This window comes from Eutrigla gurnardus (assembly GCF_963514095.1).
Source record: "Eutrigla gurnardus genome assembly, chromosome: 16".
NCBI lineage: Eukaryota > Metazoa > Chordata > Actinopteri > Perciformes > Triglidae > Eutrigla > Eutrigla gurnardus.
Window position 1 is genome coordinate 7,016,115 of NC_139927.1, and position 13,653 is coordinate 7,029,767.

The 13,653-nt window shown below is 42.9% G+C and overlaps 1 protein-coding gene across 2 annotated transcripts; it reads right to left on the bottom strand.

Annotated features, from left to right (window-relative positions):
• Nucleotides 1–516: 516 nt before the first annotated feature.
• On the bottom strand, nucleotides 517–9,193 carry myb (v-myb avian myeloblastosis viral oncogene homolog). Of its 2 annotated transcripts, none has more exons than XM_084030104.1 (15): nucleotides 9,076–9,193; nucleotides 7,024–7,141; nucleotides 6,703–6,774; nucleotides 6,507–6,599; nucleotides 5,542–5,762; nucleotides 4,825–5,056; nucleotides 4,663–4,731; nucleotides 4,462–4,566; nucleotides 3,900–4,145; nucleotides 3,239–3,357; nucleotides 3,039–3,153; nucleotides 2,826–2,921; nucleotides 2,164–2,262; nucleotides 1,985–2,068; nucleotides 517–1,890 (listed from the first exon to the last, which is right to left on the bottom strand). In XM_084030104.1, exons 1-15 carry the CDS (start codon nucleotides 9,096–9,098, stop codon nucleotides 1,780–1,782), a joined length of 1,803 nt encoding a protein of 600 aa, XP_083886230.1. In that variant the 5' UTR covers nucleotides 9,099–9,193; the 3' UTR covers nucleotides 517–1,779. The 2 variants fall into 2 exon arrangements, with proteins under 2 accessions (XP_083886230.1, XP_083886229.1); XM_084030103.1 differs by having other exon boundaries at nucleotides 517–1,893.
• Nucleotides 9,194–13,653: the final 4,460 nt, after the last annotated feature.

The window sequence follows — 13,653 nt, forward strand, 5'->3', positions numbered from 1 at the left end:
AGTTCATTTAAGTGTGTGAAGGAGTCGAGGGCCATTTTGTTCACCAGAGATAACTTTCCCTTTGTGTTTCGGAGCCAGTGGTGCCTTTTTATCCAAAGACGGTTGGGTACATTTGCTTATTTCCTTCGCTGGCTGATAAACTCTACACTTACTTAGTAATCTGGGGAAAGTTTTATGATCTGCAACAAACCTTTATCTGCAGGATTGTGTGTGTGTGTGTGTGTGTGTGTGTATTTGAATACTATAGTTCTCTCAAAAAATTTGCATAGGCACCAGAGAGCAAATAGTTCATTCATTTTAAACAGAGGAACTACTCTGGACAGCGCTGTTTACACTTACTTAAACCACTACAGGCTATTTGTGCGACAGTAATTACTCGTAACAGCACATTTGCTTAACTATATGGAAATGTTTATTGTCTTAGAGGAGCTGCGTTGGAATTCCCACCACCATTACGCCTTCAACCTACGTCACTTTCTCTGAAATACTCCCAAAAAATGACACTGAACCCAAGGCTGTAATAAAAACAACACACTTTATTTACTAGGCAGTATAGAAAAGTATAAAAACATGAAAACTTGGCATGTGTAAATGCTTTCATAAAATCATTTTTTCGCTCAAAAGCTAGTATAAAAACAAGGCGTATAAAAGTGTTTGACATGGTCTACTGCAGTCTTAGTAAGAAAACAAAATGCTGATTGAATAAGCATTAAACAACAATACAAAACGATTCAAAGAAATGTTTAAAAACGAAAACCATACAAAAGTTTCAATTGGGATTTCTTTGTAGCACAATATAAAACATCAGTGTTTTGTACTCTCACTTTTTATGGAGAATATAAGATTCAAGTGCAGCTTGGTCTTACTCTTACTGGGTGAAGCTCATTGTTTCAAACATATAACCCCATTTAAGGTTGAATTTGAAATGTATAAATATACATACTTAACCTTTTTTAACAAATACAATGTTTGTTCATTCAATGTTTCCCCGTAGTTGATACTGTGAAGGACAGAAATGAATTGAAAGTTGAAATGAAAACTCAAATTTTTTATGAAATAAAGGTGCTAATGTGGTAGTCAGGTAATACTAATAAGGCTGGGCCCCCTTCGGTTGTGTAAAAACATGATAATTCATAGTTGAATAATGACGTAAGAACAGATACTGCTGCTCTTGTTCAGTAGTTAAGTGTTTACCGAGGTGCACAGACCAAAAACTTGAAATAAACAGTAGACACATTGTAGCCGGTGGAGAAAAAAAAAAAAAAGAAAAGTTTCATGACTGAAATAACGAGGTCAGTTTTGAATTCATTAATATGCCTTTGGACTTATGATAATGCTAACAGGGCTTAAATACTTAACTTACAACACTGCTCCATTGGCCAATTGTAAAAACAACATGTCATTATCAAAACAAAAGAAATAAATTAATCATCTTGTTCTTTATATTAATATCAAAATTCGGAATTAATAATACAGCCCAAATTATATAGCCACCGTTTCCCATTTATAATACACTGATAATAACACGATGACAAGACCAAAGGAAATAGGACGTACAATAGAACCCATAGCAAATTCTATACAAAAGATTTAAAAAAAAAAAAAGAAAAAGAAAAAATATCTTTAGTCTTTGGTTGGTTGAAATCCAACAAGTGTGAGTGTAAAAACACCAATGGCTTAGCGCCTCTCCCAACTGTTGTACCACAACAAATATGTAATCCGCAGCGCTGCGTCCAGCGCAGGGATGGTTGGTCTTTCCAGTTCAACGTGTGTCTCTGGCTACATGACCAGTGTCCTTGTAGGGTAAGTGTTGATGTACTTGTGGCTCTGCTCCGAGGCCAAAACGTGCTCCCCTGTTTTCCCACAGGTCACCTGTTCCCAGGAGCTGAGCTGCTGTTGGCAGAAGAGAGAGAAGAGGATGATGAGCTTCGATGACTAACGTGCAATAAATCAATAAATCCACACATAGACGCGCCATACACACCTGTAGCGGGCTGCCCATGCCTCTGCGAGGGAGGTGGTAGATTTTGTGTCCATCTTCACTCAGTAATGAGCAAGTAATTAAGTCCTAAATGAACAGGTGAAAAAATAGCTTAGCAACGTAAATCAGGATTGAGATTCGGTGAGTGAGCCGTGTTGTGATGTGGTCAAACGTGAACTCACGGGTACTTCCTGTGCGGGGCCGTTTGGGGAGAAGAGCTGCGTGTGAAGGTCTTGTCCTTCCCATTGCATGCACGGGCTCCTCTCGCACGGGGACTCCACCTAGAAAGCACATTATGGTAAATATCAAACCTCGTGCAAGCTCGGGTACATTCGCTAGCCTCGGGGAACGTTACTGATCTTCCTCGACAACAGTAACCTACGATTATTGCTTGAAGAGTTTTCTGCGAAACTGGAAAAAAAAAAAGAAGAAAAAAAAAAAAAAAAAAAAAACGCCCCATATTTGCTCCCACAACTGAAAGTACATCCCACTTTTTTCGCCTTTGGTCTTTTAACATAAAAACAAAAACATCTGGTGTCTCTCGTTTGCCTGCATGTTTTTTTTAAACAGAGAACCAGGAGTAGGTATAGAGAGAAGAAAATCATTTGTTTTACCGAATTTAATCAAATCCTTCCCACATTTTGAGCAATTTGTGGTCAGGAATCAAATAACGAAATAATTTCATTATTCATTCCAGCCGCCGCCTGCTTCAGGCACACCTTGGTTGTGTGGATAAGGTGTCTTTAATCAATCTTTACTCTAGCTTGGGGGATGAGCTATCACGGGAGAATTCTAAGTAATTGATGATGTATAAGTAATATGGTTGCATGGGCGTAAAAAGTACCTCTTGTTTGATCTTCTTCAGAGGAGGCTGCTCAATGGCGCACTCCATCGGCTCCTGCTTGATGGACTCCACCATCTGCTGCTCCAAAGAGGAGTTCTGGAAAAGGCACAAATCCCCCAAAGTGAGCCACAAGGACACTATAGCAAAGCTCAACAGCAGGCGACACGGCAAATTCAAGACTTAAAGCTATATTTTGAAGGCCTCCTTTCTCACCACTAGCTTGACGGGCCCGTACTTGGCCTCCTGCATGGCCAGGGCTGACCTGAAAGGCGTGGGCGTACAAGGAGACGACTCCAGGATGGAACGACGAATGTTTGGAGTTCTGAACCTGAGAGAGAGAGACACACAGGTGTTTGTAAGGCGTCATTTAACCACAGCTCATAATAAGATACGTCAGAGACGGAGCCACTTACATTTCGTTCTCTTTCTGGAGCCTGATAGTGTGGTTGATCAGAGGCTTGCAGTCCACCGGCGAACTCATCGGTAAACTGTCGTTGTCGGAGTGTTTTGGGCTCATTGACTGGTTGAGAAACTGTGGAAACAAACGGAAGGAAACCAATCAATTAGAGCAGCTTGACAGGTTTATTATAAAGCAGTAACAGGCCGGCAGATCACAGGAGCACACTCGATCCGAACGATAGAAATGGAGTAGACAAGAAGACGGCTGGTGTTTCAAATGAAGAGGTGAAATGAAATAAAAAGATGGAAAACTAAAGCGGGAGACACTAATTCTGAATGGTCGCTTGTTGTCCTAAGGTGGCAGGTGGGTGATTGGATGGGTTCTGATCACACGCGGCTACTTTTAACTACCTGCGAGGGTGAAAAGGGAAGGTTTCTGAGGGGCGGAGGCCTGGGAGTTGAGCAGATGAAACCAGCCCATGCTCCCTGAGCAGTTCTGGAGCCCTGATTGGGCGAGACCCTGTTTGTTCTGAGGCTCTGGGAAAAAGGGTGGGAAAATATGGGTCAAAGCCCACCGCTTGGTAAAGATCTCTGCTGCTACTCGCTAAGCTATCCTTTTTTCATCTGGACACAGTTGGCCAACACAAAGTAGCCAAACTAAACGCAGATACTTACTGAATCAATGACGCAATCCATGAACTCTGGGATAGTATTTGAGAACGTGGGACTGCTGTGATGGCTGCTGTTGTTGTTGTTGTTGTTGCTGTTGGCACGTGTCGCAGAGGCGCTCTCCTCGGGTAGGCAGCTCTGGTCGAGAGGCAGGGCCGGGGCAGCTGCCTGGTGGTGAGGTAATAGCATTACACCCTCTGAGCTGTTGGTCAAAGAGCTCTGGCTGGCCCAGCTCGGATAGGACAAATTCATCTGTGGGGGAGAGGAGGACATCAACAGTCAATAACTGTCAAACGACCATCTGAAAAAAAAAGCGCGGCTGGCAGTAAGGGAAGAGTTGTAAAAAGTTTTTTACAAATGAGGAAAAGAGAAGAAGAAAGGGAACTTTTATGTGTTGAGTGGAGGGTTGCATAAGAAGCACTAAAATGGCGATGAGGACCTATTTCATCACAGACCCCCCAGATGTTTCCTCCTCACATGAACACACACTTCCAAAGAAGCCAGGCTCAAACACACATGCACATAAATCGTGCCGTCAAACCGTAACATCCAAGTTCAAGGGACTTACTGGTAGTGACGGCTGGCCTCTCAGTTCGTCTTCTGTCGACATGAGCAGCAGTTCGATCTCTTTCACCCTCTGCTCCTTCTCGGGATCCTCGTCGCTATAGTGTCTCTGAGAAAACGAGAGCAGGAAGCACACTTCAGCGCCAGTTCTCGCCTTGCCTGTTGCCTTCACTGTAGTCATACTGCGTCTGCAATGCCATGTTACCTGTATAGCAGCGGTTCCATGCTGGGGAATGTTGAGGAGGTTCAAATGCACGGCCATGGGGAACGATACCTGTGGAAGCCAATCAGACACATAAATAAACGGCTCCGTGATCAGCATCATTTCCCTGCCGGCATCCCGACTTGCAGTTCAAGGCCCACTCACTCTGTGCGTGTCGTGAATGTAGGGGTAGTTGAGTGGCGACAGGGGAGGCAGTTGCGCGTGGCTGGGCGAGTGGTGGGGGTAACCCATGATGTGGTTGTTGCTCTTGACGTAGCCGTGGCCGCTGATGGAGAGCGAGGAGTTGCCGTTCTTCGCCGCGCTCTGCAGATAGCCCTCCTGTTCCACCTTTCGCCTCATGGTGGAGTTCCAGTGGTTCTTTATGGCGTTGTCAGTCCTGTGTGTGTGATGAATGGCACGTTTTTAACTTACAGCTTATTCATTATGAAAACACACAGGCTGCAACAGATAGACACAGTCTCAGTCACCCACACACACACACGACTGATAAGGATATCAGTACAGCGCAATTACTATCTTGTCAGAAAAAGGACAGTATCTTTCTCCACTCATTCCCTTCCTCTTAGTCATTTGATTCTATTATGTCTTTCTCTCTAAAGAGTCTTTCAACCTTTTCCCCTCCTGATCATCTTTATTCCTATCTCTCAAAACAACAGCAAGTCTTTCTTCATTCACCCCCTCCATCTTCTGTGTCCTCATTTCATCCCTTTTTGTTTTCTTCTCTTTACATTTAATCCTTGTGTGACCTCGCGTCCATTTCAACCTCTCAACCGCAACATTGCACAGTCAACCAAAAGTGTTCAGTGATTCATCTAGCTTCTCTTTTTAGCCCCGTTCCCTCTTCTGCAGTCCCTGCCTCACCTGCCAGGCAGCAGCTTAGCGATTTCGGCCCAGCGGTTGCCCAGCTTCTCGTGGGCCTGGTAGATGATCCGGTCCTCCTCCTCGGTCCACGAGGTCTTCTTCACCTCCGGGTTCAGGTGGTTGTGCCAGCGCTCGCGGCACTGCTTGCCGATACGGCCCTTCAGGTGCTTGGCGATCACCGACCAGCGCTTGGCTCCATACTTCTGGACCAGCTCAATCACCTGGGGTTGTGTGTTTGTGTGTGTAGGGGGAGGGGGGGGGGGAGAGAAAGAGGAAAGACAAGAGCCGAGGAGGAACAGCATTGAAAAGGAAGAGAAGTAAATGGTAGCGGAGGGGCATGAGGAAAGAGGAAGGAAGGAGCAATAACAGGGAGGAGAGGGAGAAGTAAAGGGGTGCAGAGAAATAAAAAAATAACAAGGTAAAAAGAGATGACAGGTGTGTGGTGGGTAGAATAGATAGGAGAGAAAAGGACAATAAAAAACAATTAGTTACACAGAAAAAAAATCAAAAAACGTGTACATTGTGTTGGAGAATGCTTCTCCTTCCCTCCTTCTTTATCTTTCTACTTGTGGAGGGGCTTGAGAGCACCTGCTGGGGAGCAGTGAGGGAGTTTCCAGTGGAACGTTAGCCACTCTGCTAATCATTACAGTGGCATCTGGGTGGAAATATAACTCCTTTGGACTAGTTCAATAAATACTTCACAGGCTTTAAGAGGGCCGAGCGTGTTCCCGTTGAGTAACAAGCAACTTTTTTTTAGGAAACTATGAATGTGCAACAGAAGCCAAGGAGTTGCTACAGAATAGTGTTCTTTTTAACGCTGGATTGCCTGTTTCCTACGAGTGGTATCCAACTACGTTACTCCGACATCCAACGCAGTCCTGCTTTAATCTGTGCAAAGATGCATTTTTCGTCATCGATTTTGTGACCTTATATGCACTTTAACGATCTCTAAAAGGCTGTCTTACCCTCTGGTCCTCCTCCTTGGTCCATGGCCCTTTGATGAGCTCTGGGTTGAGAACCTTCTGCCACCTGTGCTGACACTGCACATCTGTACGATTCTGGTAGATCAGAGGAACAGGAGATTAGTAAGCAACCATATACTATGGGAGATTATCGTGTACTTGTGTGCATGCATGTGTGTGTGTGCATATTCCTACTTACAGTCAGTAAGCTTGCAATGACTTTCCAGTCCTCCGAACCATGAAGCTCAACAAGTTTCTTCAACTTCTCATCCTGGGAGAAAAAAAACAAAAAAAAGCACAGTTTGTTATACATATGTCACTGCAATGAACATCGCCACCAGCAGTTTAACACAATCATCAGTGAATGCGGTTAGACCAGACCAAACTATAAAAAGAAAGGGTTCCCGAGCTTCCAGGGACGTGATATCTCCTGAAGCTATCCAACATGTGAGCTCAGCCGTGGGGAAACATTTTGCACTGAACAGTAGGTTTTTGAAGTGCTTTCGACAGGTGTTTGTACCTCTTCTCGCGTCCAGCGTGTTTTGCCGAGGTGGCGTTTCCCTGCCTTGACCAGTGATCCATCATAATCATGTTCGTACATCTCGGTCTCCTCCTCATCCTCCTCGCTGCTGTAAACACTGCACACACACACATAGGGAGAGAGAGACACATTTAAAAAATAGGTGGAGGCTATGTGAAAAAGAATAGTGTAAGATAATGGAAAGGTAAATAATGACACAATAAGTACCTGTCTATTTCCAAAACTACTCCCTAATCATCTCTTTACAGAGTGCATAAAGAACTCGGCCCACTCTTTAACTCATCAGGTGTCAACACAGAAAGAACCAGTCATTCTTGAAGGTTTGGGTGCAGGCTTTTAGCCAAGACACCCACAAGGGAGAGAGAGAGAGAGAGAGAGAGAGAGAGAGAGAGAGAGAGAGAAGAACAAGAGGGAGGGACAGTGGGGGAGATGGATGAACAGGTTCCAATGTTTTTGGTTTCCACAGATACTGGGATTGGCACATGCGATCATAATTTCGTGACCCTGGCGTGTTCAGACCTGCAGTTGCATTGTACAGCACAGTCACACATGCACGCACACACACGCACTGGCAACGAGTGGTTAACCAATCAGAATGTAGAGCATGGGCAACGTGGAAGCCAGGTAGGGTACTTTGGTGTACAGAGCAACAGGTGAACAGGAACCCCAGTGACAGGTGTGTGTGTGTACACAAGAGGATATTAGAGTGGAATATCTTCCTTATTTTTTGGTTCAGTTACCTAAATGCGTGATGAGCAGCAATGAAAAATACACAAAAGTGAATGCATAGCAGTCCTTTTATGTTTTACTGTCAATCCAACCGCATCTTTTTTCTTCTTTTTTTTATTTTAACAATCAAACCACTACAAATAAAGACACTAAATAATAAACAGATATTGCAAGGAGGTTTGCGTGCATGAACAGGAAAAAACACACTGAACACAGCAGTGCACTGAGAATGATGAATCACGTGAAAACTGCAGCATGAAACAGTAGTACGGTTATTATCAATGTACCTCGTCTTTATCGGTTCGCGTGAGGTGAAACTCACACGTTCTGCATGTTATCTAAACGCATGAGAATAAAACCAACAACCAGCACTGAAGAAGAAGAAGAAGAAGAAGAAGAAGAAGAAGAAGAAGAAGAAGAAGAAGAAGAAGAAGGAAAAAACACGCAACCTCAAGAAAAAGCGTGAAAAAAAGTGCGAAATACAAAAAAAAAGTGCACGTAAAGGGGGGTGTGGGTGGGGGGGGGGGGGGGGTGTGCTGCGAAAGCGCAGTTTCCAAAATAACTGAGATGCTGCGGCAACATAAGGTTTCATAAGCCGGTTGGAAATGACCTTTGGGTCAGCTATATCGATGCACAAGAGCCAATCTGCAAGTTACATCAACGTGAAACTGAAAACATGTGTCCGATGGGGACTGGAACCAAATTGCAATAAAAATACTTTCATAAACTCAATTTATGACGCTTTGCTATACTTTCTATCAGACATGTTAGACAGCCATGCCGCGTTGTGTTTTATTTTTTTTCCAACAAAAAAAAAAAACTGTATTTATTATACAATGTCTATTAAATCCAATGTCCATGCACCGTATTGCGCGCGGGGTGGCATGCGTCTGTCCACCCGCCTAATGTTATTAATCCGTGTGTGTGTGTGAGGGAGACACACACACACACACACACACACAGAGGGAGAGAGAGACCCCTTTCCCTCTCTCACCACTGACAGCAGCGCGAGGAGCGCACATGCCAGATGACCACCACCTGTCATGGGCGCGCGAGACACCCACACCATTACTCCGCGTTAACGGCCAAGAAACCAACAACAACATAAAAAAAAAGCCGGTTCACAAACACAAAACTAGCTTTGAATAAAAGACATTGCATTAAACGCACGCCGTGTCCAACATATTAAGCCCTTTTCGCGAGAAGAAAAGCAGTAACTACGTGAGGTATAACACGCATATAAGAGGTGAAGAACAGACAGTTAAAGATGATGCAAATGCGAGTAAATGTGTGTGTTCTTACCTGTTTCTCGGCCGCCGAGCCATGTTTTAAAATGTGTGTAAAGCGGCTCGCAGGTTGCGTACTTTCGCTATCCGCTCTGAGTTTCTTCTCCCTGCGAGGAGTCAGGTTGACATTAATTTAAACAGGCAGCAGCTATACTACCGCTCCTCCCCTCCTCCCTCCCTCCTTCGCATCCCGGTAAATTTGGCGCTCCTGAACGCGCCAAACTGCGCATGTCCGCGGTGTACTTCACACGCCGTCAGACGTTTTGCAATCGCGGTTTTGATCGAACATGGGAAAAGTTATGTATTTAAGTTGCTATCCAAGAAAATACAAATAGAGACAACTTTAATGTGTTTCCAGAAAAAAACTATAAATGTGTGTTAAAATGTGTTTATTTAAAAATCGGCTTACACTGATTAACCACATCTACAGCATTACACTGCATAATACAAACGCTATACATAAAGTGTGGCTGAATAATAGACTGTAAATGAAAAATAGGTCAATGAGTTGTTGCTGCGATGGGACCTCAACGATTACTTTACTGCTGCAAAAAAAATGAACGTAGTGTTCTTGAATGCACCAGAGCACTTCATAGTAGGCTTGTCAAAGGCGCGTTTCGCCTGGCCGTCCGCGCTAAATGCTTTTTGTCAACAATATTCGTGAGTTACTTCTCTTCTGGTGAAAAGGAGAAGGAAGCTAATACATCTGGACGGAGTAAACAATTGCGGAATTGTTTTTTTTTTTTTTTTTTTTTGGCGCGCGTGGAAAGTGAAGTTGCATTGCCTGTTTGTTGAGGTCTGGCTGGTGTTGCAAATACAGATGTTTCTCAGCGATAAAAAACAAACAAACAAAAAAAAAAAGCAAGACATGTCATCCGGCCATAAAAATTAGCATTTGTGCCCAGACAAAGAACGTTAAAAAAAAAAAAAAAAAAAAGTTAAAGTAACGTGATGGCACTTCGACTTTTTTTGCTTGGATTTATTGTACACACACTAAAGGACAACTTCCTTTAAAGCACACATGACTGCCTCTGTTATCCGAGTTGTTTGTCAAGTTGCCCTTTGAGTCCCTTAATGGCAGCTTGCTTGATGATGATGTCTTTGCATCTATTCAAACATAATCCACCTATAAATTTGGAAACCAGTTGAGCCTGCTTATTGGCAGATGAGTGATGTCATGTGTCTCTTTCTTAGCTCATTGTATAACCTCTGGGTCATTCTGTATTAATGTTCGACATCATGTATTACAGGGATCTTGTTTTGGTTGAGTTCTCCATCCTCCATGCAGGACTGTTCTCACTCAGCCATTCATTGCAGGGAGGGGGTGTGTGTGGGGGGGGCAATGCTTTATTTTTATAAATGTGTCTTCTCATTGTATTAGTTCCTCCATACGCGACCGTATTGTCCTGGTCACTTGTAATTACCATCACCCCGGACCAACCTATTGTCCCAGGGCAGTCATCATAATAGTGGCCTGATAAAAGGGCTACACACTCAGACACACATGGCCATGGAAGGCAAATTTGGAAAGCGTGGAAAAGTGGGCCAGTAAAACAAATACAGCACAAAATATGACTCAAAACATCAGTAACAACTAGAGCCAACCAAGTCGTAATTAATATGCAGTTTAAACAAATATGTAAAAGGGATTATGTCTCCACTTGTCTGACTTTTAGCTGGATGTGCATTTAGCTGTTTGTGCACAAGCCTCAAATGTGTCTTTTCCCTCGAGGGTAATATTAAAAACTTCATCTTGTTATCTGAAACCAAATTGAAGGACGGGAGCCAGGGTATGCAAATCCACCTATAGTAGGTTCAGGAAGCCTGCAGACCCATTGACTCCTGGCTGAGGACATTTGCATGGGCACGATTGGACAGGTTAAGGGAAGGTATTGTGATGGCCGCCCCCTTTGCAAAGCATTGTGTGCACAGGTTGGCTCATTTGAATGTGTTTTAATGATGGCCCCTGGGCATGAGCCATCACCCCACCAGGCTTCCAGTGTTGAGAAGGACAAACATGTATTGTTAATTGTCTGTGTATGTAAAGGTCTGGTTCGTCCCAAGTTAAACAGTGAATGTGATCCTGTATGATTATGTGGTTAAATAAACCTACATGTTGACTAATTATAGGTGTAGGCTAACATGCAAGGATTTACATCGCATGCATTGAAATCCAGCAATCATTATAAGAATATTTGTTAAAGATTTTTTGCTATAAAATTAGTCTCATAATTATTACTCATAAGTGTTATTTTAAGCACTTTCTTTAATGTCTTTAGTTGTTTGAACCACCTGTCAAAGGCTGCTAAAGGTGTGGATTTTGCATTTTCCCCGGGGGTAAGTTCCTGTGAAAGACTCTTCCCATGATGCCCTTGGCAAATTATGTAAAGCATTACCTCATATCCGCTGCCAACTTTTGGGATGGACTTCACCCCTCACCCACTTGCACATTAGCGCTGTCTTCTTCAATTACACCGGGGCTTAATCTGTTTTCAGATTTGCATGCTGTTGTTGACAGATTTGCAATCCTTTGCTTTCACTTGATTCCATGTAGATACTATAGCAATTCTGCTTCGCCAACAACCATTTTCTGCGTTCACCTAGAATTGAATAGAATTCAGTCGCAGAGAAAATACGATGGATGCAAACCACGAAGTTAATTAGTCACCCAATAATATAATTTCTACATAATTTCAACAAAGCACCCGTCCACTGATCCGCTCATTCTTCTAGCAATCTGTCCATCCATCTGTTTAATCCATCTTATCAGCCCAGCATTAAATCTCTCAGATATCCTCATCGCCCGCCACTGATTCATTGATCAGGCTTTTCTGTGAGCGCTGGGGCTGCACAGATTTGACCAGAGAGTGCATTAAAGACATTTCAAAGGAAATAAATGTTCAGATCCTGTGCAGAGGTGTGAAAATCACACCTCAGCCTTGTTGAAGTTCATTGTTGCCACACGTCTCTTAATCTTCATACATCTTAAACATAAACAAGGCAAAAAAGAAACAAAAAATATAATAAAAAGAAACAAGGAAGAAAAAAAAATGTATTTAGTATCACACTGTGCTGAAGAGTTTGTTGTGTCTCAGAACTGAAGCAAGGAGAATGCAGGAATGCAGGAGAAATGTTGCACCACAGTTCTAATCTTACTGTTTCATACATTTCTTTTCACTTATGCAATGTTTTCCATTTCCATTACATATCAGGTGCTCTTTGCTGCCTTTGGTTTTAGTTTGTCCCAGAAACATTTAAGTGCAAATTACCTCTGTGTCACCTGTGTGACCCTGTAAAGTCAGCATCAAGTGTGTCTGTTTACCTGCGCATGTCTTGCGTGCGTGCGTAGTTGTTTATTTTGACGTGTATATGTGCAACCGAGACATCAAAACGCAGGAAGTGGAATTTTTTGAGGGGAAACCTCCACCCACTCAAAGGCACACGCGCACACGCACACGCTTTCAAGCAAAGGTGAAAGTTTGTGCAGAAGAAATAAAAAATAAACTTTGCTATCCCCCACCTGCCGGTATGAACGATTCCCCCTCCTGTCTATTAAATTTGCTCTTCATTAAACTGCCACTTGCAACATGAGACATTCATTGTGAAAAGGTCTTTACAATTACCTAAGCAGACGTCTTTCTTTATTCGGCTCTATTTTTAGATTGGGGAGACACGCCAAACCTCATATTCCATTTCACCGGGTGCAGATATACAATTGCTATACACACCTGAATCACTGGTATCTGACATTTACATCTTCTTCTCTTTCACCGGCACAAGGGCAACAATGTGTATCAGAAACCACACATAGGCTACACTTGCACACACACGCTGTGACAATAAATGCAGATGCGCTAAAACCAAGTCAGAGATAAACGTGCACAAACACAAACATCTCATTTCTTTCCCTTTTGCGGTAGATAGGCTATACGTTTCTTGTGATACAAAGATACTAGGAAAGAATGATGTTACTCACTGGGTGCGTGTGTCATGTACGTTGTGGAGTGTGAGCTCAGATGTGTTGGTCTCTAACCATTCGGTTTTCATCTGTTTATCGATAAGACATCATTATTGATATGAGTTGTAAGTGTCGGCTTCATGAAACAGAAGTGTTTGGCTATATGCTGGTCCCATGCAAACATATTAACTACCTTTATTATCATCATCATCATCATCATGCTCAGGGTTTTGTAAGACAAGACATTCATTCTTCTACTATTCATTCAGCGGGGCTCTAATCTGAAAAAAGATAAAATCTATCAATTATTTCCATCCTAGTCATTCCGATATTGCTGATAATAAACTCTGCAAACACCAACTGACTGGAAGTCAGTTTCTGTCTTGCCAGTTGTGGAGCTTGTTTGAGAGATCTGATCCCAGGCCGGATTGGAGGAACAGCAACAGGAAGTTACGTCAGCCACAAAAAAAAAAAAAAAAAAAAAAATCGTGTTTGTTTTTTATTTTATTTTTTTAAATGGCTATACTGTTTGCCATCCAGAAAATTACACACATAAATCTAAATTGATTATTTATTTATTTATTTTTTCCGCCCACCTCCGAGGCTGCGGAGTCCAATCTGACCTGTCTACTGGTA

Coding starts and splice junctions, on each gene's coding strand:
- myb (XM_084030103.1), bottom strand. CDS start 9,098: ATGGCTCGGCGGCCGAGAAACAG. Junction 6,600..6,702: donor TCATTGCAAGCTTACTGACT/GTAAGTAGGAAT, acceptor CTGATCTACCAG/AATCGTACAGATGTGCAGTG. Junction 1,894..1,984: donor GCATGGGCAGCCCGCTACAG/GTGTGTATGGCG, acceptor TTCTGCCAACAG/CAGCTCAGCTCCTGGGAACA.